The sequence below is a fragment of the Caretta caretta genome, chromosome 2 (genome assembly GCF_965140235.1).
Source record: "Caretta caretta isolate rCarCar2 chromosome 2, rCarCar1.hap1, whole genome shotgun sequence".
NCBI classification, from domain to species: domain Eukaryota; kingdom Metazoa; phylum Chordata; order Testudines; family Cheloniidae; genus Caretta; species Caretta caretta.
In genome coordinates, this window is record NC_134207.1 from 51,947,283 (window position 1) to 51,968,446 (window position 21,164).

The 21,164-nt window shown below is 44.2% G+C and overlaps 1 protein-coding gene across 5 annotated transcripts; it reads left to right on the forward strand.

Moving 5' to 3' along the window:
- Positions 1–9,280: 9,280 nt before the first annotated feature.
- ZFAND1 (zinc finger AN1-type containing 1) lies at positions 9,281–18,967 on the forward strand. 5 transcript variants are annotated; one of them, XM_048841050.2, is made up of 8 exons: positions 9,281–9,424; positions 12,231–12,273; positions 13,709–13,748; positions 14,029–14,156; positions 14,244–14,335; positions 14,823–14,947; positions 17,970–18,125; positions 18,234–18,967. In XM_048841050.2, the coding sequence occupies exons 1-8, from the start codon at positions 9,310–9,312 to the stop codon at positions 18,402–18,404; spliced, it is 870 nt and encodes a 289-aa protein (XP_048697007.1). In that variant the 5' UTR covers positions 9,281–9,309; the 3' UTR covers positions 18,405–18,967. The 5 variants fall into 5 exon arrangements, with proteins under 5 accessions (XP_048697007.1, XP_048697013.1, XP_048697008.1 ...); XM_048841051.2 differs by lacking the exon at positions 9,281–9,424 and adding an exon at positions 9,800–9,935; XM_048841056.2 differs by lacking the exon at positions 13,709–13,748 and having other exon boundaries at positions 9,345–9,424.
- The last annotated feature ends 2,197 nt before the right edge of the window (positions 18,968–21,164 follow it).

A 21,164-nucleotide genomic window follows, 5' to 3' on the forward strand; every position in this document is an offset into this window, starting at 1 on the left:
TCTGCCCCAGGCCAGGGACCAGCGTCCCCCACCTCGAGCTGTTACTGTGGGACTCACCCTGCCCTGCCTGCCTGCAGAGCCTGGTTCAGTTATGTTCCCCTCCATTGGCAGCGCCCGGGGGGTAAAAGAGGCAGCTGGAGCCCCAGCCTGCAGCGCCACCTCTCTGATCGCTGGTTCGCAATCCCTGTGCAAGATAGATGGGCGATGGGGGAAGAGAGCAGGGAGCAGAGCGGAAGAGGGGGTGGGCAGAGAAGTGGCTTTCAGTGGTGAAAGAACAGGTTAAGGAGCATTGAGAAAAGCTGGACATGCACAAGTCCATGGGGCTGGATGCCATGCACCGGAGGGCACTGGGGGAGTTGGCTGAGGTGATTGCAAATGGCCATTATCTTTGAAAACTCCTGGGGATCGGGGGAAGTCCCAGAACATTCAAAAAAGGCAAATATAGTGCCCATCTTTTAAAAAGGGAAGAAGGAGATTCCGGGGAACTACAGGCCAGTCAGCCTCACCTCACTCGGTTCCTGGAAAAATTATGGAGCAGGTTCTCAAGGAATCCATTTTGAAGCACTTGGAGGACAGGAAGGTGATCAGGAACAGTCAACAGGGATTCACCAAGGGCAAGCCTTAGCTGACCAACCTGATTGCCGTCTATCATGAGATAACTGGCTCTGTAGATATAGGGAAAGCAGTGGACATGAGATACTTTGACTTTAGCAAAACTTGATACGCTCTCCCACAGTATTCTTCCCAGCAAGTTAAAAAAGTATGGATTGGATAAATGGACTATAAGGTCAATAGAAAGCTGGCTAGATTGTTGGGCTCAACAGATAGTGATCAACAGCTCATTGTCTAGTTGTAGCTGGTATCAGGTGGAGTACCCCAAGGGTCAGTCCTGGAGTTGGTTTTGTTCACCATCTTCATTAATGATCTGGATGATGGGATGGATTGCACCCTCAGCAAGTTCGCAGATGACATCAAGCTGGGGGGAGAGGTAGCTACGCTGGAGGGTAGGGAGAGGGTCCAGAGTGACCTAGGCAAATTGCAGGATTAGGCCTAAAGAAATCTGATGTGGTTCAACAAGGGCAAGTGCAGAATCCTGCACTTAGCACAGAAGAATCCCATGCACTGCTACAGGCTGGAACTCAACTTGTCTAAGCGACAGTTCTGCAGAAAAGGACCTGGAGATTACAGTGGATGAGAAGCTGGATATCAGTCAACAATGTGCCCTTGTTGCCAAGAAGGCTAATGGCATATTGGGCTGCATTAGTAGGAGCATTGCCAGCAGATTGAGGGAAGAGATTATTCCCTTCTGTTCAGCACTGGTAAGGCCACATCTGGAGTATTGCATCCAGTTTTGGGCCCCCATTACAGAAAGGATGTGGACAAATTGGAGAGGGTCTAGCGGAGGGCAATGAAAATTATTACAGGGCTTGGGCACATGATTTACAAGGAGAGGCTGAGGGAACTGGGCTTATTTAGTCTGCAAAAGAGAAGAGTGAAGTGAATCTGACAGCAGCCTTCAACTACCTGAAGGGGGGTTCCAAAGAGAATGGAGCGAGGCTGTTCTCAGTGCTGGCAGATGACAGAACAAGGAGCAATGGTCTCAAGTTGCAGTGGGGGAGGTCCAGGTTGGATATTAGGAAAAACTATTTCACTTGGAGGGTGGTGAAGCCTGGAATGGATTACCTAGACAGGTGGTGGAATCTCCATCCTTAAAGGTTTTTAAGGCCCGGCTTGACAAAGCCCTGGCTGGGAAGATTTAGTTGGGGTTGGTCCTGCTTTGAGCAGGGGGTTGGACTAGATGACCTCTTGAGGTCTCTTCCAACTCTAATTTTCTATGATTCTATGATAAGAAACTCAGGAGGAGGAATAACAGGTGAGGGGGTGGATGAGCAGGAAGAAAGGCATTGGGCAGAAAGTACATTAGAGTTGCTAATGTTGGTTGGATGTATTCTTGGAGGTTTCATCAATAACACAATCCTTAATTAAAGATTAATTTTAATTCCTGGAGACCCCAGGACAATATATATATGCATATGGGCTGGAGGAGCACAGTGAGGGGCTGTATGCACATACATATAGGTCTTGAGGAGCAGACTAGGAGGGTGGAGGGAACAGAAGAGCAGATCTGGGTGCAGAGAAATGGACAACAATGCACCCGATCAGTTGGTTAACCATGGGTTCTAAAATGGTGCTGAACAGTTTGTCTTTGGTTATGCTTGCAGTTAAACCATGTTCATCAACATTTCAATTGCACTCATTACTGACTTTTGGGTAGTTTTCATAGTGTAGAGTACAGATGGCGCAGTTGTCCTGGGTGTGGTGTTCTGTCCCATCTTGTGGCACCAAGACCACTTAGAGAGGGAGAAAATGAGTCTGCTCTGTAGCCTTAGCTAACAGCTTTTAAGCACTAAGCTCCAGAGGTCCCAGGTTCGATCCTGCCCACCGACAACTAGGGTCTGCTGGCATTACACAGTGTTCTAAGTTCAGTGCTGTGCGGGCTCACCAGTTACAGTAGGCCTAGTTGTGGTGTCACACTGCTCCATCATCACACGTTTCAGCTGATCCATATGAGGAACAACCTATGTACACATTCCCTGTGGTCACATATGCCATGTTACAATAAAGACCTGTTAGGGAGCAGAGCTGGCACAGAGCAAAGTATCTATTTATTATGCTCTTATGTATTCCTTTCTCATGAGCTATGCACAGATGCTTGTGGATTTGAAACATGCCTTTGACAGTCACACAATCTTTAATAACATTGCATAATTAGAATGTTACACAATACAGTTATTTATTAATATTCACAATATTCTTTACATGCTCTTCTCTGCAGTAATAGTAGTTTTATTATTACTGAACAAAAACTTCCATTTGCACAATTTCAGACCAAAAGGGTAAAACAAAAATTAATAAAATAGAAAATAAATAAGTTTGACTTCCACAATTTTATACAATGTTATTTGAAAGGAATTTAATAACCTTATTCTTAAGGCGGTAAGTGCCCAATTCACCTTTATTCTTTACATTCCAATTACATTCCTTATGTGCTAGTGTGACCGGGGACCCAGGGAGCCACACTGAGGTTACTCAATTAAGGTAAACTGCAAAGAATGGGGAGACAATCCCCAAAGCTGGTGGATATTCCAATACTTAGATTTACCAAGCCAGCACAAACAGCTTCTATAATACCTTACTGGTTACCCAGAAGCCAACACACAGTTCCTTTAAAGCAGCCCAGCCTCAGACCTCCACCCAGACACCCAAGTCAAATATGATGAGGATTACTGAAAATCTTATTCATCATATAAGAAAGTTCTACCAATCCTAAAGGATCGGACACATTACCTCCCAGGTTAAGGAATATTCCAGATCTTTCCCAAATACATGCTTACAGCCAATCCTTATTAACTAAGCTAAAATTTAATAAAAAGGAAAAGAGAGAGAGAGTATTGGTTAAAAGATCAATATACATACAGATATGAGTACGGTTCTGAAATCAGATTCATAGCAGAGATGGTGACCTTTGTAGTTGCAAAGAGTTCTTTCAGAAGTAGTCCATAGGTTATAGTCCAGAGGTGGGCAATCTACGGCCCACGGGCCACATCCGGCCCATGGGACTGTCCTACCTGGCTCCTGAGTTCCCGGCCAGGGAGGCTAGCCCCCAGCCCCTCCCCCCGCTGTTCCCCCTCTCCTGCAGCTACGCCACCACGCGGGCAACGCAGCTTGCACCCGTCCACCTCCCAGACTTTCAAATAAGCCTGTCTTGCCGCTCTGAGCGGCAAGGTAAGGGGCAGGAGGTCCCGGGAGGGGGGGGGAGGGCAGTCAGGGAACAGAGGGCAGTTGGTTGGGGTGGAGGTTCGGGGGAGGGGGTGGTCAGGACACAGGGAGCAGGGGAGGTGGGGGTTGGAGGGGATCCCGGGGGGGGAAGAGGGGGGCTTGGATAGGGGGTGGGGTCCCGGGAGGGGGCAGTCAGAGGACAAGGAGTGGGGAGGGGGTTGGATGGGTCAGGGGTTCTGGGGGGTCTGTCAGGGGGCGGGGGTGTGGATAGGGGTCGGAGCAGTCAGGGGACGGGGATTGGGAGGGCGGGTTGGATAGGGGGTGGGGTCCCGGGGGTCAGTCAGGGGACAAAGAGCAGGGGGGGTTGGACTGGTTGGAGGTTCTGAGGGGGGCAGTCAGGGTGCGGGAAGTGGGAGGGGGCGAGGGCCAGGCTGTTTGCGGAGGCACAGCCTTCCCTAGCTGGCCCTCCATACCGTTTCGCAACCCCAATGTGGCCCTTGGGCCAAAAAGTTTGCCCACCCCTATTATAGTCCAGTGTTCATATTCAGAGTGATCCAGATGGGACTGGAGATCTCAGTCTTACGACTCAAGCTTCCCCTGGATAAAGCATCAAGCAGATCTGAGATAAAAAGCATCAAAACCCAAGACTTCTTTATACAGTTCCAGGCCTTCTCTTGACAGCGTGGAGTTCTTAGGCGAACGATAGGCAATCATAGAGACTTTGAAGTAGACCTATTTCCTATGCATCACCAGTAATTAGTTATAGGGATTAACTAAGGCAATTGCTGGTTTTCCACCATTCAGAGGTGATTTGCTAAACATTTTAAAGAGAGATGAATACAGTGATGTCACTATATTTATAGTTCACTTAAATGTTAAGATTTCCTTTTGATCTCTGAATTAACAGGATACAGCACAGGCAGGGACTCTTTGGTTACATTGTTAACCTCTAACAATATATATGTAAACACACAAAACACAAACATTATCTACCAATATGTCCCTAAAGGTTGAATTTGGGTCATTTATCCGGCAGGATGCTTAACCCTTTCTGGCCATGTGTCACAGCTAGGCTTTGTCCACACCCACACACAAATACACAGCCCTTGCCCCAAGCCATTAAGAATCTAACTAAATAAAGCTTTCTAAAAAGTTTCTCAACAGCTTGTGCAATTTTTCATTTTCCAGCCTCACGCTGTAATGAGTGTTTTTAATAATTATGCCTATTTCTTATATAGATCAGTAGATCTCAAAGCACTTCATCTTTTAATGTATTTATCCTTATCATACCTATGTGAGGTTGGGAAGCACTATTAGTCCCATTTTAATGATGGGGAAACTGAAGCACAGAGAGGCTAAGTGACTTGCCTATGGAATACTAGATGTGCATGATAGAGCTGGGAACTGAACACTAGTCTCCTGTGCCCAGACTAGTGCCTAACCACCAGACCATGGTTCCCCTCAAAGGGCAAACCACACACAAAGGGAACTTTTTCAGAAAAGATGACCACTCTTATTTCAGCTTTACATAGCTAAATTACCAAGAGTGTATTGTTGATTCATGAATCGAATAAGAGACACAACAGGGGACAGATTAACATGTCTGCCCTCTTACTTCAATGGATCTCCTAATACAAGTACTTTGACAGCAAGTGTTCACAGGAAGACATATGCCAGATGTTAATCATGTTGCTTAGTGCACTACTGGCAGATGCTCAGATACTGTGGTGATGAGGCTGGTATAAGAACCTGAATAAAATAGAATAGGATTGGGCAAATAGATTGTAAATTCATTGGGACAGGGACTTATCGTCATCAGTATTCAAAGCACCATGACATGTAAGGTGCTCTATATGTAAATAAGTTCCTAACTATGTGTATATACAGCAGCTAGTATAGTATGATCTTGTCCTTGGTTATGGATTTTAGACATTACTGTAATACAAATGACTAAGTATTTAAAACAGGCCTGGTAATATTTTAGTAAATAATTCAAGTCAGATAGAATTTATAATTTGTCACTGAATAGGACACAACTGATACAAAAGTACTTTGGACACCGACTTTGAAAGAAGATTTAAACCGCAGGGGGGAGAGGTGCTCACGGGAGGGGCTTTAGCCCCGTGGGGGGGCAAGGTGCTGGGGCTCAGGGCTTCAGCCCCATGCGAGGTGCTGGGGTTTAGGGCTTCTGTGCCATGGAACGTGCCAGGACTTGGGCTTTCAGTCCCATGGGAGGTGCTGGGGCTCCCACAGGTTTGAAAATATTTACTGGAGCTCTGCTCTGGATGGCTCCAGCTGAATTTAAGCCCTGCCCAAATCATTAAGTTTGGATCCAAATCTGAACTTCCCAAGTGTTTGCAGAGTTTTATGTCAAGTTTTAGATCAGGCTATCTCTGTGAAATATCAGTGCTAATGGGCTTCCAAGTGCGTACACACAGAGTCACAGTATTTGTGCATGCTATAAAAATCAGACAGTCTCTCTGGTTTTGCTGCATTATAACTCATATATTGATCAGGAAATCACTAGTAAAGCCATTTGTCAGACAGTAATCAAACTGCTTTGCACTTGTCAGGATACAGCACCTGTCATCCAAGGACCTCCAACTTTTTACAAACAATAACTGGTCTTCACAACAGCCCTTTGAAACTAGTAACAGCTCTAGTATCAAATATTAGTAGTACCACATGTCCAGTACAAGCACCACTAACAATTTCTGCTGAAAGATGCACTACTATTACAGTATTATTTGCTGAGGAGAAATAATATGCTTACCATAATATATACTTAATAGTAAGGCATAATTCCATCCTCGGGGAGCTTAGGACCTGATTTGCTGACAAGCACCCTTATTTCCCATTGACTACAACTCAGGTCTTCTGAAAAATCAGGAATTAGACAGTACAGTATCCCTGCAGTACACAGGGAACAATGCAAATCCAATGTGGCAGCACTGACCAAGAAATAGGATAACTGAAAGGGTTCATGCAATAGGTGTATTTTCTGGAGAGATGTGAAATATTAACTTTGAAGGAAATTACCATTAGCATTAATTGCTTAAACATCTAGCAACTTCCTAATTGGTCTCACACCATACATTTTGAGGAACTAATCATTTAAAGTATGTATTCAAATCCACATAAAGTTCATAGTGATTGAAATGTCACTGTCTGATGGCTGGTCAGTAGTTATATGATAACTGATACCCAAGTATTTTAGACAGATTTGCAAATAAGAAAGAATACTTGATAATGGTCCCTTGATAAAATGAACATGTAAATATCACTAGTACAATTCTGACTGGTGCCTTTTATTAGTATCAGTGCAGTTCAGACTGCATTAAGCGTGTACTAACTAATAGCCTGAGTGATAGTCTCAGTGGACAGGCTAAGAGGTGATTAGGCAAGGAAACTGAAGGTAGACCCAGATCCACATAGGGACTTAAGTACTATGAAAATCACCGGAATCCACAAAGCCTGGGCTTGGCACCTAGGATCCTTGTACAATGAATGAGGAGAAATAGGTGCCTAAGAATGGGATCCACAAAAGCCAGCACACTAGGCAGGAAGCTACCTAAATGGAGATACTCATGAGAATGTGTGCCCTAAGCCTCACCCCCTCCCAGAATTAGGCACTTATCCCTGCTTGTGATCCACAGCTAGGAACCCCTCTCTTCGAGTCAGACAGCTTAGGAGCCCAAGCCATTCTTTCAAGAAATGTGGGAGAAAGAGACAATCAAAGCATCACATTCCTTATAAGTAACCATTGGGCTGAAAGCATTCACCCAGACTGTGGGAGACCCAGGTTCAATTCCTCCCTTTGCCTGATGAGGCAAAAGTATTTGAACAGCAGTCTCCTGCCACTCAGGAGAGTGCCCTAACCACTGGGCTATGGGATACTCTGAGGTGGAGCATCCTCAGGCTCTTTTGAAGCTATTCCACTTTGGCTAATTAAACAGTCATTGAGCCAAAGAGCAAGTATGAGAATGACTCTAAAACCCAGTGGTTAGGGCACTCACCTGGAAAATAAGAGACCTAGGGTCCAGTCCTTCTGCCCCAATTATTTATATGATAGCCCGTGGTGCAAATAGGGTGGTATGGTCCAGTACGGCTTACCAGTAACATATTTATAGCTGAAAGAAAAGGAGCATTTGTGGCACCTTAGAGACTAACCAATTTATTTGAGCAATAAATTGGTTAGTCTCTAAGGTGCCACAAGTACTCCTTTTCTTTTTGCAAATACAGACTAACAGGGCTTGTTAGGATATAGATATTCAGGCCTGTCTGTAAAGGCCTGTACTTTAAGAATTTAGGTGTATTCTTATCACTTGGCTAGTTAGAGGTATAAAAGAAAGAATCAAAATCACTGTCTGCCAGTGTAAGGTCCTTCTCTTACTGTGACAGTCTGGGGCCCTGTTCTTAGGCTAAGGCCTTTGGCTAAGCGACAGAGGCAGCCATAAGCTGGAAAGCGACCGGTCACATCCTCACATTCCAAAGTAGTCACATGGAAAGAAGGTGCTATTGGGCTGTTAGGAATACAATCCTGTCCTGATAGTGCCTATCAGCTCCAGAGAAAGGGAAGTGCCTAGAAAATGAAAAGGAGTACTTGTGGCACCTTAGAGACTAACCAATTTATTTGAGCATGAGCTTTCGTGAGCTTCATCTGATGAAGTGAGCTGTAGCTCACGAAAGCTCATGCTCAAATAAATTGGTTAGTCTCTAAGGTGCCACAAGTACTCCTTTTCTTTTTGCGAATACAGACTAACACGGCTGTTCCTCTGAAACCTGCCTAGAAAATGTAAAAGAAAACTTAGTTTGATAGCATCCTGTCTGGCAAGAACTCACTTATCAATACTGGGATGTGAAATCCTCACTTCTGTATTGTCTTGCCATTATAGTTCCCACTTTGCTATTGTTTGTCTGTATAATCTCTGTCTGGTTCTGTGATTGTTCCTGTCTGCTGTATAATTAATTTTGCTGGGTGTAAACTAATTAAGGTGGGGGGATATAATTGGTTACATAATCATGTTACAATATGTTAGGATTGGTTAGTTAAATTTTAGTAGAATGATTGGTTAAGGTATAGCTAAGAATATTACTATATAAATTAGGGGCAAACAGGAAGTAAGTTGGGATTCGGAAATAAGGAAAAGGAACTTGTATTTAAGCCTGCTGGAAGTTCACCCCAATAAACATCGAATTGTTTGCACCTTCGGACTTCGGGTATTGTTGCTCTCTGTTCATGTGAGAAGGACCAGGGAAGTGGGAGAGTGAAGGAATAAGCTCTCTAACAGGGCTGTTACTCTGAAACCTATATTTCTAGCTGCTACGCCGTACCAGAAAGACGCAGCAGAAGCAGAACGTGGGGCCGCCTGGCAGCCGCACACCAGCAGCTCCTCTGGCGCGGCTGTACCTCCCCCAGCCCTTCCACGCAGCTGCGTCTAGCATCCCCTGTCTGGGGTCTGCAGGCAGCCCGCGGAAAGACAGGGCTGGGGGCGGTACCGGTACAGCAGCGCCAGAGGAGCTGCTGGCATGCGGCTGCGCGGTGGCTCCAGGTTCCGCTCCTTTCGCTGCTGCGGTTCCTGGGAGAGCCCCGCGGTTCAGAAGTCTCCGGTGCAAGGGGAGGAGAACAGAGCCTCCCCGCTAGGTAACGTGGGATGGACCACGGGGAGGGGAGGAGAAGACTGTGGGGCCCCTGCCAGGAACCCCTCAGCACTGAACCCCCTTCCCCAAGACACGGCCACCCTGACTCCTCCAGCCCGTGCACCCCCCCCCAAACGCCACACCCCATGCCTCGCACCCACCCCGCCGCTCAGTCCCACCCCACAACCTACCTACAGCCCGCTCCCCTCCGCCGCCCCATTCCTCGCCCACCCCTCTCGCAGCACCCACCGCGCCCTCGCACGCGCCACCGGCTCGCCCCGCCCCGCCCCGTCACAAGGCGCCTCCGGCCAATCCCCGCGGTGGGGGCTGTGACGTATCCGCAAGGACGGTAACTCCGCCCCTCTCCGACAGTCGCGGAAAGGAGACCTCCAATATCCCAGCAATCCCCGCGCAATCGCGCCGGCTGAGCAACGCCGTGGCGCAGGCGCAGGGGGCTGCCATGGCGGAGCTGGCGGTCGGGCAGCACTGCGGGGTGGAGCACTGCGGCCAGCTGGGTCGGTGAGGGGGCACGCGGGGCCGCGAGCGCGAGCTGCCTGGGGCGGGACACGCCGGGGAGGGGGGAGGCTTGCGAGTCTGGTGCTGTAAAAAGGGACGTGGCAGCTAGCAAGGGGCGTGGCACCCGTTGCGAGAGGCAGGGACTGGCGAGAGGGGGCGTGGCCAGGTGGGCAGGCGGCGTGGCGGGGGCGAGGGGGCGGTGACCCTGTGCGCGCCGCTGACCCCTGCTGGCTGGGCTCAGCCTCGCGGCCGGTGCTGCCTGTGCGCCCGTCGCCCCCGAACCCGGGACGGTGCAGTGAGGCTGCTCGGTCTGAGTCCGAGAGGTCCTCTCTCCCCGCCATCAGAGGGCAGGTGTCGTGTGTGTGTGTGTGAGTTACTGCACACAACCGGTTTCCACAAGAGGTTGAGGCCCCTGGCAGTTAGGTTGCCAGCGTCAGCATGCGGAGGAATTCGTGTTTGGAGGAACATGTTAAAAGCATGTTTCGATTACAGGGCGGCATCTGAAGCGTCATTAAGGAAAGGGTGCCTTCGCTGGACATAGTTTTGGTTTCGTTTACCATAATGTTTTCAACAGCTGACAGAATTTCCAGCCCCATTTGATGGGGATTAGAGCAGGTGGACTGAAGTGTGTAGTTTAGTGAACAAGAAAAAAAACAGTTTAGCTTTGCAGAGCCGCTGTTAATGGGGCTAACAGCCTCGTTCCTCCTGGTCTGGCATTACAGTTTTATGGCGGACAAGGGAGAATCTTTGAAATCAATGCCATTCCAGTGCCTAATGAGATGTGTAATAGTACCACACAAGCTAGGAGAGCCATAGGGAGCTTTGTGGCCACACTTTCTGCCATTTCTTTTAGAACTGTGGTACTACTTACCCGTGTTTTGTTTACACCAGCAATTTTTGGGAGAACTCTCACCATTGCTGCGTTAGTGTAGATGGGGTTCAAATGTTTTTCTGTCTCCTTGTTGAGCTTTGCTCTGAGCAGTTTTAGGTAACACATTTGTAAAAAAAATCTATCCCTGTCTGCTCTAGTGGTAGCACCATTGGAGCTGACGTGGTGCAGTGGTAGTGCAAAACTGGGAGATTTTCTGAAAAATGCTTGTTCAGGAACAGCCATAAAGACAGCAGAAGTTGTGAAGAGAGGTTCAGTCTTGTTAAAGGTTGGCAAAAGGTCACTTTGCAAATACCAGATTTGATGGGAAATGTATATTATAAGACCTTGCACTCCTATAGCACCTTTCATTAAAAGTTGTCGTAATGCTTTACAAACATTAATTAGGGAAACATCACACCTCTGCATTCTGAAATCCCATTTGCGGATGGGGAAACTGACACATAGAAAGATATGGGGTGCAGTTGTGCAACCTTTATTCATGTTGGTAATCATTTATTAATAGGAACAGTCTTGTTGAAGTCAGTGAGACTACTTTCATGAGTAAGTGCTCATCATTATGAGTAAAGGTCACACACTGGACTAAGTGACTTGCCTGAGTTTATACAGGAAGTTAGCAGTAGAACCAGGAATAGAGCCCAGTAAACTGGACTGATGCCCAGTACCATGGTCTAAGTACTAGACATGGTTTCACCCCTGTAAAAAATAAAGCATTCATATATGACTGATTGCACCAGTCATTCTACATAATAGCTTAAATATCTAGATTTGCCACAGAATTAAGGGATGAATATATATCAAAAGATAAGATTGGTTTGTGCCTCATGTTATAATAGTTGTACAAAAGCAAAGATTCTCCCTTGTACTCCATAAAACTGTAACTGGGCTACTGATCAGGGTGATCTTGCCATAAATAATAAATTGGCTGACACTGATAAAATACAACTTGCTTTTCTTTATGTTTTTGTTTAAATAGATTTTATATAAAAAAAAACCTGTTAGCACTGCTTACAGACATGCACTTCAAATTCCTACTCCTAGAATATACATGCATGCACTTCATTTTACCTCTTATTTTGTTAGTAGCAGTAGCAAACTAGAGTATACTGTGCACGTTTTAAGATGTGCTACCAAAAAACAACAACATTGTTAAGTAGATTGAACTTTTTTAGTCTTTTTGAGTCTGTAGAATTGACAAATAAGACTTGGTCCAAGTTATTAAATATTAATGCAGGCACTGTATGAAGGGGCTGAATGTAAATTGGTTTGAATGCTTTGGTAGGGAAGACATTTTGTGTTTATTTCTTGTGGGTATTGGTAGTTAACCTTATAAATATCTAGACTAAAAACTATTAGCTAAATAATTGCCTTATGTAACTAAAAAATCCCTCTCTTTTGGTTTCAGATTTTCTGCCCTTTGTATGTGATGGCTGTTCAGGAGTTTTTTGGTAAGACATCATATAATATAAGATCTTAGACACACTTAAACTTGAATCCAACTACCAAAAAGGAAAAGTTACAGTATTTTAAACTGAACAGGAAAATCAAGGAGGGTGTCACTTTTGATTTAATAAAAGAGGAGATAACAAGTTTTTTGTTGCATAAATTCAGGAACAAATATCAGGAATTCTTATTAATGTCCTATTTTATTTCCCCGGGTCTTTTGGGAATGAGTGCACTTAGACAAAGAAGATGGCCATATTCCATAGGGCATATTTGGTCTTCAGCTTGTGCTTTTGGTACCTTCGATTTAAGTCAACAGGAAGACTATTTTGTACGCAGCCAGATCAAAACAGAGTTGTCTCACTTAGAGCTCCCTATGTTGGAGTTAAAATTCTTGGAACGCATACTATAAATTTAGCTCTTTTCCAGTTAAGCTGTCAGATAAAGCAGCTCACTGCTCATAGCCTTCTTATTGCTTTCTGGTAATATGTGGTCAAATGAACTCGTTTACCTTTCTGCTTCCAGTTCTGAGAATCTTGATAAATAAATGTTCTCTCTATATATTTGATGTGACACTCAAATTAGATAAGATTCTGATGTGAGTCTTCCACAGTCTCTCCTGTTGAAGATGTTCTGCTTTGGAGAAATAATTAAATAGTCATTGGGTCAGCGAGAGGGAGTGAGAATGTCTCTCTAGCCTGATAATTAGAGCACCTATCTGGAAGATGAGAGACCCAGGGTCCAGACCCTCTGCTCTATTGACTGGGTCTGCCACATCCTGGGTGAGGGCTCTAGCCACTGGGCTGAAAGTTATAAGGGAGGCACGCACCTCCTGCCTCCTTCCTGGATTTTGAATGTATTTCAGGCTGGTAGGCATGCTAAGAGCAGGCTTACCAGATTGGACTATGCAAGCAAGATAGGTGCTCCTCCATTGGCCCCCTTTTGTGGATTGTGCTGGGGTTTAGGCATGAGATTGGATGGCAGAAACTGAGGTGGCCAGGGAACTTTTACAGCAAAAATGTAGGTGCTGAGCGAGTTTACAGTTGGGCAGTAGCTGAGTGAGGTTTTATGGATCACTGAGGGGCTTAAAACTGGGATTAGATCTGGGGTTTAGCCAGCTAAGTTGATTTGTGGATCTGGGCCTTAGTTTTAAGCATGTGAGTAGCCCCTTTCACTAAAAGTACTTTGCTGAATTGGGGCCTAATTTTTGAGAACTAAACCTTCATATGACACTTTTAGTTTTAAAACCAATCCCCTTGGTGATAAAAATCTGCAGGCTGGTACAAGTTTTGGAAGAGAATAGTGGTTATGTAGTTGAAATTTGATCATGATGTAAGCCTTGCTACATTACAATTTATCAAACACTTGTATGCGCTCATGTTTTCTTTTTTCTTTTTGAAATTTGGATAGTGATGGGGACTTTTTTCTTTTAATTCTAAGCCTTCAACATAGAAGCCGGGATTCTCATGGCTGTTCTGAGGTAAATTGATAATTTGTGATTTCTTTGCAAGACATCAAAACCCCACAAAACCTGGTTATTGGGGACATTCAATTGACATAGCTGCAAATGGAGAACTTTTGTGTGTTTGTGCATTTGTGTGTCTGTTTGTAGCTTGCAGGTTTCCCTTAAAGCACTCTAAGTTAATTTACTGTTTTTCTGTAATGTCAGAATCAAAGCACTAAAGCAAGTTGGATAAGGATGCAAGTTATTTTTCATTACATATGTTTATTTACACTGCATGTTTCTTAATAATGTTTAGGTGAATATAAGAAGCGAGAGCATGAAATCGGACGAACACAGATCTTACCCATGCACGTATACGGGCTGCAATGGAAAAGAGCTTTTACCAGTTTTATGCCCCTACTGCAAGAAACAGTTTTGCTTAAGGTGAGCAGAGAAAAGAGTTGAAACACGTACGCTCTGTCATTAACATATGGAACATCTAATGAGAGTTTGCTGTTCTATTGTTTATAGACACCGTCATCAGTCAGACCATGAGTGTGAGAAACTGGATACCCCTAAACCTCGCATGGCTGCTACCCAGAAGCTAGTTAAAGATATTATAGGCAAGTTGCCCAGTTGCTGATAGGATATTTATTGTATTATTTTCTTCAGTGGACTGTTTGAGCTTTTGTATTAGTCTAGAGGTCCAAGCTTGTCAAAAGAACGAAGGTTCCTTGAGTGGATGAACCCTACGTGTGAGTGTCTATATATAGCTCTGCTCCTATATTTGGAGTGTACATGATACACTGTGTCAGATGTCCCTAAAGTGTGCCCTGAAATCCAGATATGGCCCAGGCTGCCCTTTCCGTACAAATACAGGATGAGGACAAAGCTGATGGACCCTGGATTTTATTGTTAATCAAGTCTAAATATCAATTTCTGTTATGATGAAAGCTGCAGTGTAGGCACACCCATAGAGGCAGTTCTAAATTATTCCAGTGCACTGAACTCTAAACATTTTGTGACAATAGACACAATGGTAATTTCATTTGTAACAGAGTGAAAGAAAATGTGACTTGCAGTAACTTTCAGAAATAATATTTTCCCCAGATTCTAAAAAGGAAGAGGCAGTAAGAAGCAAAAGACGGAAAGGAGCAAAAAACAGTGAAACAGCGGCAAAGGTGGCACTAATAAAACTGAAAATGCACGCGTGTGGGGATAAGTCCTTGCCACAGGTCAGTCCTTGCAGTTGCTTTCAAACACATCTGTGATTCTGATTTACTCTATTATTTAAGGATATAAACAGATTTCTAGACTTCTGTTGTTAATTTTACTCTCTCGTTGAGAGTAAAAAAGAATATTAAAAAAGAAGTATTCTGTTTACGTATTTTTGTTTCTGAATTAGCCCCTGAAAACACAGTCATTTATACTTATGCTTAACTTCACACACAAGAGTAGTCCCATTGAACTCAGTGGAGTACTTGTGTGTAAAATTCAGCATATGCAGGATCAGGGCCTGAATCTCCTGTCTGAAGGCAAATCCTCTTATATTGTGTGTGAGAGAGAAAATGGACATGTATTTTGCTACTTAAACAGCAAATTAATCTGCGACACTAACCATGAACAAATTGCAGCCCAAAAGAAGGCCTGGTCTACACTACTAAGGGCTGTGAAAAATGTTTGTGCCCTGGTGTGACATAGTTCAGTTTAATCCCCACTGTAGACATAATCAGCCTAGCTACCGCCTCTCAGAGAGATGGATTACTTTAATTGACAGAAAACCCCTTCCGACAATGAAGGAAGCATCTACACTACCATAGTTGTGCCGCTGAAGCATAGACATGGCCCAAGTCTTAAAGCCTATAACCCCTGAAGCACTGCCTGCCCTCTCATGTGGATGCAGTGACCCTGGTTGGTGCATGGAGGGTGCAATTTGTGTATCTTTGTGCTAGCCAGGAGAAATCCTGGCTCATACTTGACCTGAGCTTTGAGTGAGAGCAAGATTTGTTCACACTTCTGCTGCAGTTTAGCTGAGCTAAATATCTCACCATAGCCAAGGTCAGCAGCATCCATTACTTCACAGATTCTTCATTGTTTCTCACTATGATCATTCAGAGCAACATCTCCATTTTTTTTCAAGCCAGGAGGATTTTTAGTTTGTAAACGTCTTTCCATTTCCCTCTTACAAGATTTCATTCTAGACCAGTTTGTAATTTTACATATTGGTCACATCATATACAATGCATTTCCTCATTTTTACTATTGGTCTTTGTCTTGTTTTACATTTAATTATTGTAAAACAAACTTAGCTCTTCCCTCTCTGAATCCTGTTATGACTTCTTTTTCTCTGCTACAAATCATCACATGCTTGGAGTACAAATTAGAAATTCCTGTTTAGGTAGCAATCTTAACGTGAAGTCCTGCTTGCCACACAGTCCTTAGATTATGCCATTTTAATAGATGTATGAATGGAGACAGTGATTAATGTCGTGAGATGCAGGAGGTAACATAATGAGTTTGGGTTTTTTTGTTATAAGGAAATTAAATTGCTGCTCCCTAACTCTAAAGATCGTAACCCACAGCACAAATGGTTCTATGTTAATTCCTTTCATTATTCATTTGCTTAACTGGAGTTTAATTTTTTAATCATCTAGAATAGTGATAATCTATCACAGATGCAATTAAACTCCAACCCACAATTCTCCTCTCTTTTCAGTTGCCTTCTCAGTCTCTCTTCCCAGCCCTCATTCTGTGCTATTCTCCCCAACTCTCCTTTCAGCCTGGTGACAGATGTCCCTTGGATCCCTCTCTGTCGCATCACTTCTCACAGCTGGAAAGTTGGTCTAGTTAAGCCCTCAGGTTTTTCTTGTCAGGCCTTTTCTAAATTTCTAGGGGTTTTTTTTAGATTGTTTCCCAGGGTATGTCTTTACTTCAGAATAAACTCAAGTTACTCCTCTTGAGTTTGCCTGGCTTGAGTGAGAGTATTCAGATTGTGAAATAACAGTCAAGTTGCTAAGTCTACCCTGGCACTGTACTCACTCAGGTGTTGCAGTGAGACTTCTGGAGGAACATCTCATGGTTAATATTGCAGTAAGCTGAGCCACTGTCTGAATTCTGTCCCAGTGAATTGTGAGAGATCTTGTCTGTCCTTTCTGGGCACACAGTAGGAATTGTGGGAAAGCATTGGAGGACTATTGGCAGTGGAGTGGCACTATCCTGCATCCAACTATAGAGTGGTCATGTTAGTGGGTTATGAATTGCGCTTGTTTGAGTTTCAGCCTATATCCCCTCTTGGGCCAGCTAACTTGAGTTAAAAGCAGCACCACACTTGAGTTAAAGGTTTTTGTATGTGGACGGAATTCAGGTTAGGGTCAGCGCTCAAGTTATTACTTGAGTTAACTGCAGTGAAGGCAAGCCCACAGACTTAGGGGTAGTGTGGGTGGGGAGGTATGAATTCTTTTTAGGGGAAGCCCAAGTAAAACCAATGAAAAGAAGAAATATTTTTTTATCTTGCTTACTTGCTTTCAGCTGGCACCTGGCGAAGGCGAACCATCTATTGTGTTTATAGATCATAAAATAGAAGTTGATGAAACCAGGGAAACAAGTGTGAAGGGGAAACAAACCAGAAAAAAACAGGTTACCCTTACTTCATATTTAAAATATGCATCTTTTAGGAAATAAAGATTGTAATAGTACCCTCTCTTATAAATGCTTCAGTCATGGGGAAGGCCACATGCTGCCTTTTGGTACCTACAGGGAGGAGGGATGAGATGAAGGTTGAGAAGCTGGCCTAGACAAAAGTGCTGGCAGGCACCTCTAATATCACTGATTGCTCTTTATCATCAGAGCTCAAGCACATCAGCTCCACAATGTACATGACTACCAGCAGGCTTTTGTTTGCCTTCCCGCTTGGGTCTTCCACAGTATTGTGACATATCATATTCCTGACACACACCAGCATGGGAGCCCAACCAGCATTACCTCTTTAAACTACCTTCTTCCTCTTCAAAGTGATCATTATTGTCTAATAGCCAAGGCAGGGACTTTCTCTTCATAGGTATTTGTAACAGCATCCAGCACAATGGGAGCCTAATCTCGACTGAGGCCTTTGGGGATTACTACAGTATAAAGTGATTAATAATTATAATTAATAATGTACGTATCATCTTAATTCTCTTTAGACCAGCAAAATTAACAGATGTGTGTTTGTGATTGTTCGTTTCTCCTGAGTGTATGTTTCTCTGTTTCTTATTGTAGACAGAAAGAATTTACTTTCAAGTGTTTTTACCTAAGGGAAGCAAGGAGAAGAGCAAACCCATGTTCTTTTGCAGTAAGTGGAGTATTGGCAAAGTAGTAGATTTTGCAGCTTGCTTAGCAGACCTTAAAAATGACAACAACAAGTCAACAGCCAAGGTAAATCAGTGGTAGCAATTTTCATTTAATGTTACAATTCTTTTTCTGTCCTTCATGCATGAATATGAATTAACAACAAGATTTTTTTGTGGGGGGCCTTTCTTGCAGAAATTAAGGCTGTGTCATACTGCATCTGGAGAAGCTTTGCCATTGGACCACACATTGGCTACTTGGCTATCCAATCAAGAGTGTCCATTATATAATGGTGGAAACATTATTTTGGAATACCTTGATAATGAAGATCAGTTTATAGAAAATACAAATTCATATTTAGAGTAGCTAATTGGTGAACTGGATGGAAACAAAGATCACCAGAAAAAACACTGAGCTAAATCCAAGCACAACTTACATTTAGAATGGGTTCAGACCTGATTCGGCCCTGAGCCAGCCAGACACAATTCCCACCAACTTTAGTGGGAGTTCCATCTGCATAACTGTGGGTAGAATTGAGCCCTATCTCTAAAAATAAATGTATATTTTTAATGTAGAACAGTTGTGGTTACTTGAAACAATAGTTTAACCCATTTAATAAATATTTGATGTTGGTCAATTTGAAATATTTATAAGATAGAAAGTGTTCCAGTCACAACTGGCACAGGATGCCTATGGGCAAGTAAACTAACTCATCCACCAGCTACCAGAACTTGGGAGTGGTTGATACTGCTAAAAAGAGAATGGATTGGTAAGCGGGCATCACCTCTATGCTATGAATCTTTCCATTTATTTTATTCTATTGCCATTATGCAACCAAATGAAATTTTTACCTTCGGTTTTGTATTTTAAAGTAGTTTTTGTACATTACAAAGTATTGATGAAAACAATAAATGAATTAATAATGTAAACCAGCAGAGTGAACAGTTAACTGAAGAGATAAGAAGCTCTTTATATTATTGGAGGGGATACCTGGTTTGACCTAGAGCCCTTCTTCATTCTACATCTGCCTCTTTTGTGGCTAAACAGAGTGACAGCCCTATTGAACAGAACAGTCCGGTACCTTTCTAAAGCACGACAGTAATGTATTTTTTTATTCTCTATTTCTTGCTTTTAAGAATGTACAGGACAGAGTTTGAAAAAAAACCCCATGTTTTACAAGCTCACAAGTGAGGAAGTATTGTCCAGTGGTTAGGAAGCTAACCTATGACTTGGAAGATCTGGGCTCAAGTCCCTACATGGTCACAGACTTCCAATGACACCTTGGACTTAGGCTCTCTATTCTTCAGTTTCCCATCTGCAAAATGGGGATGATAACATTTTCCTACATCCAAGGGGTGTTATAAGGATAAATACACCTCTACCCTGTTATAACGCGGTCCTCGGGAACCAAAAAATCTTACTGTCTTATAGATGAGACCGCATTATATCGGGGTAGGGAGAGGAACCGTTGCCCGCCCCAGCTCAGCTCAGCTCCGCCTCCTCCCCTGAGCACGCCACCTCCGCTCTGCTTCTCCCCCCTTCCTTCCGTCCTTTCCTTCCTTCCTTCCAGGCTTGCCGCGCCAATCAGCTGTTTGGCGTGGGAAGCCTGGAAGGAAGGAAGGGAGGAAGCAGGGTAGGAGGCGGAGCAGAGGTGAGCTGGGGCGGGGAGCGGTTCCTCTGCGCCCTCCCCCTCCCCCGCCCACCTCCACTCCACCTCTGCCGGAGCGGAGGTGAGCTGGGTCGGATGGGGCTGCAGCAAGTAAAGGGCGGGTGCAGAGGAACCGCTTGCAGAAACACGAATTCTGATATAACGAGTTAAAGTAGCCCCACTCCCCGGAGCGCTGCTTTCCCGCGTTATATCCGAATTTGTGTTATATCAGACCGCATTATATCGGGGTAGAGGTGTATATTAAAGATTCTGAGGCACTTACTTTCTACAGTAATTGGGGCCATATAAGTACCAAAGACAAGTACATTTTCATAACATGTAAAATGTTATTTAGCTAATTATCAGAGATATTTGAGTTTAAACAGGTGTCTTCTCCCAGGCAGGGACCCATGTCCCATGCTGCACATTCAACACAATAATGTGACAGGCAGGTCCTGCAGGTTTATGCAGCAGAAAGCTCAGGTTGTCTTACATGTGCAAAGCTTTCGATGCTTTCAGAATGGGAGTTTACACAAAGGGGAGTGACAACCTGACATACAGGAGTAGGCAGGATGGGAAGGCTTCTAAGTGAAGGGGTTTGCCTGTGCAGCTTTTAAGGAGTTCGGTAGAGCAAGCTCTTACCCTCTGAGAATGGCAAACCGAACCTAAGGGAGTGAGAAGTCAGGAAACCCAGAGTTGGGAAGATTGGGGGCCTCTCTGACTTGTGCTTTTTTTCTTGTGAGCTGGTAAATCTCCAGATGAACATTAGCACTGTTCACCCTCTACTCACCCCTTTTTCTCTCATGGTAACTGTCTTGTGATAGGTAGGCAGCTAGTCATTAGTGAGGAAATGTTCAAAGCCACTAAGGGCAGTAAGGTGCCCAACTCAATGAAAAATCTCCCCCTAATTTTCTATCTTGACTTGGCTTTTCCTCTTGGCTTGTAGGTCTTTAAATATGAGCATGTATGCTGGCAGCATCTCTTCTTACCGCCCCATCTGGATATGCCGAAAGGCTGCTGCTTGTTTACCTTTAACCTCTCAGTCCCTCTTTAAGGCTCTTTGTGATGGGGCATTATTAAAGGATTTGAAAGCTATCACCACATGGCTGAGGGTGAAGTGTCAGCCTTCATTCTTTATTCTGTGCTTCCCCATAGTCCCTGAGGAACTATGCACCTTTATAAGAGGGTTTGGATTCTCAGGGGCAGGAGTCATGCCAAGCCTCTAGGGGTATCTCTACACTACGGAATAAGGTCAAATTTATAGAAGTCGGTTTTTTAGAAATCGGTTTTATATATTCGAGTGTGTGTGTCCCCACAGAAAATGCTCTAAGTGCATTAAGTGCATTAACTCGGCGGAGCGCTTCCACAGTACCGAGGCTAGAGTCGACTTCCGGAGCGTTGTACTGTGGGTAGCTATCCCACAGTTCCCACAGTCTCCGCTGCCCATTGGAATTCTGGGTTGAGATCCCAATGCCTGA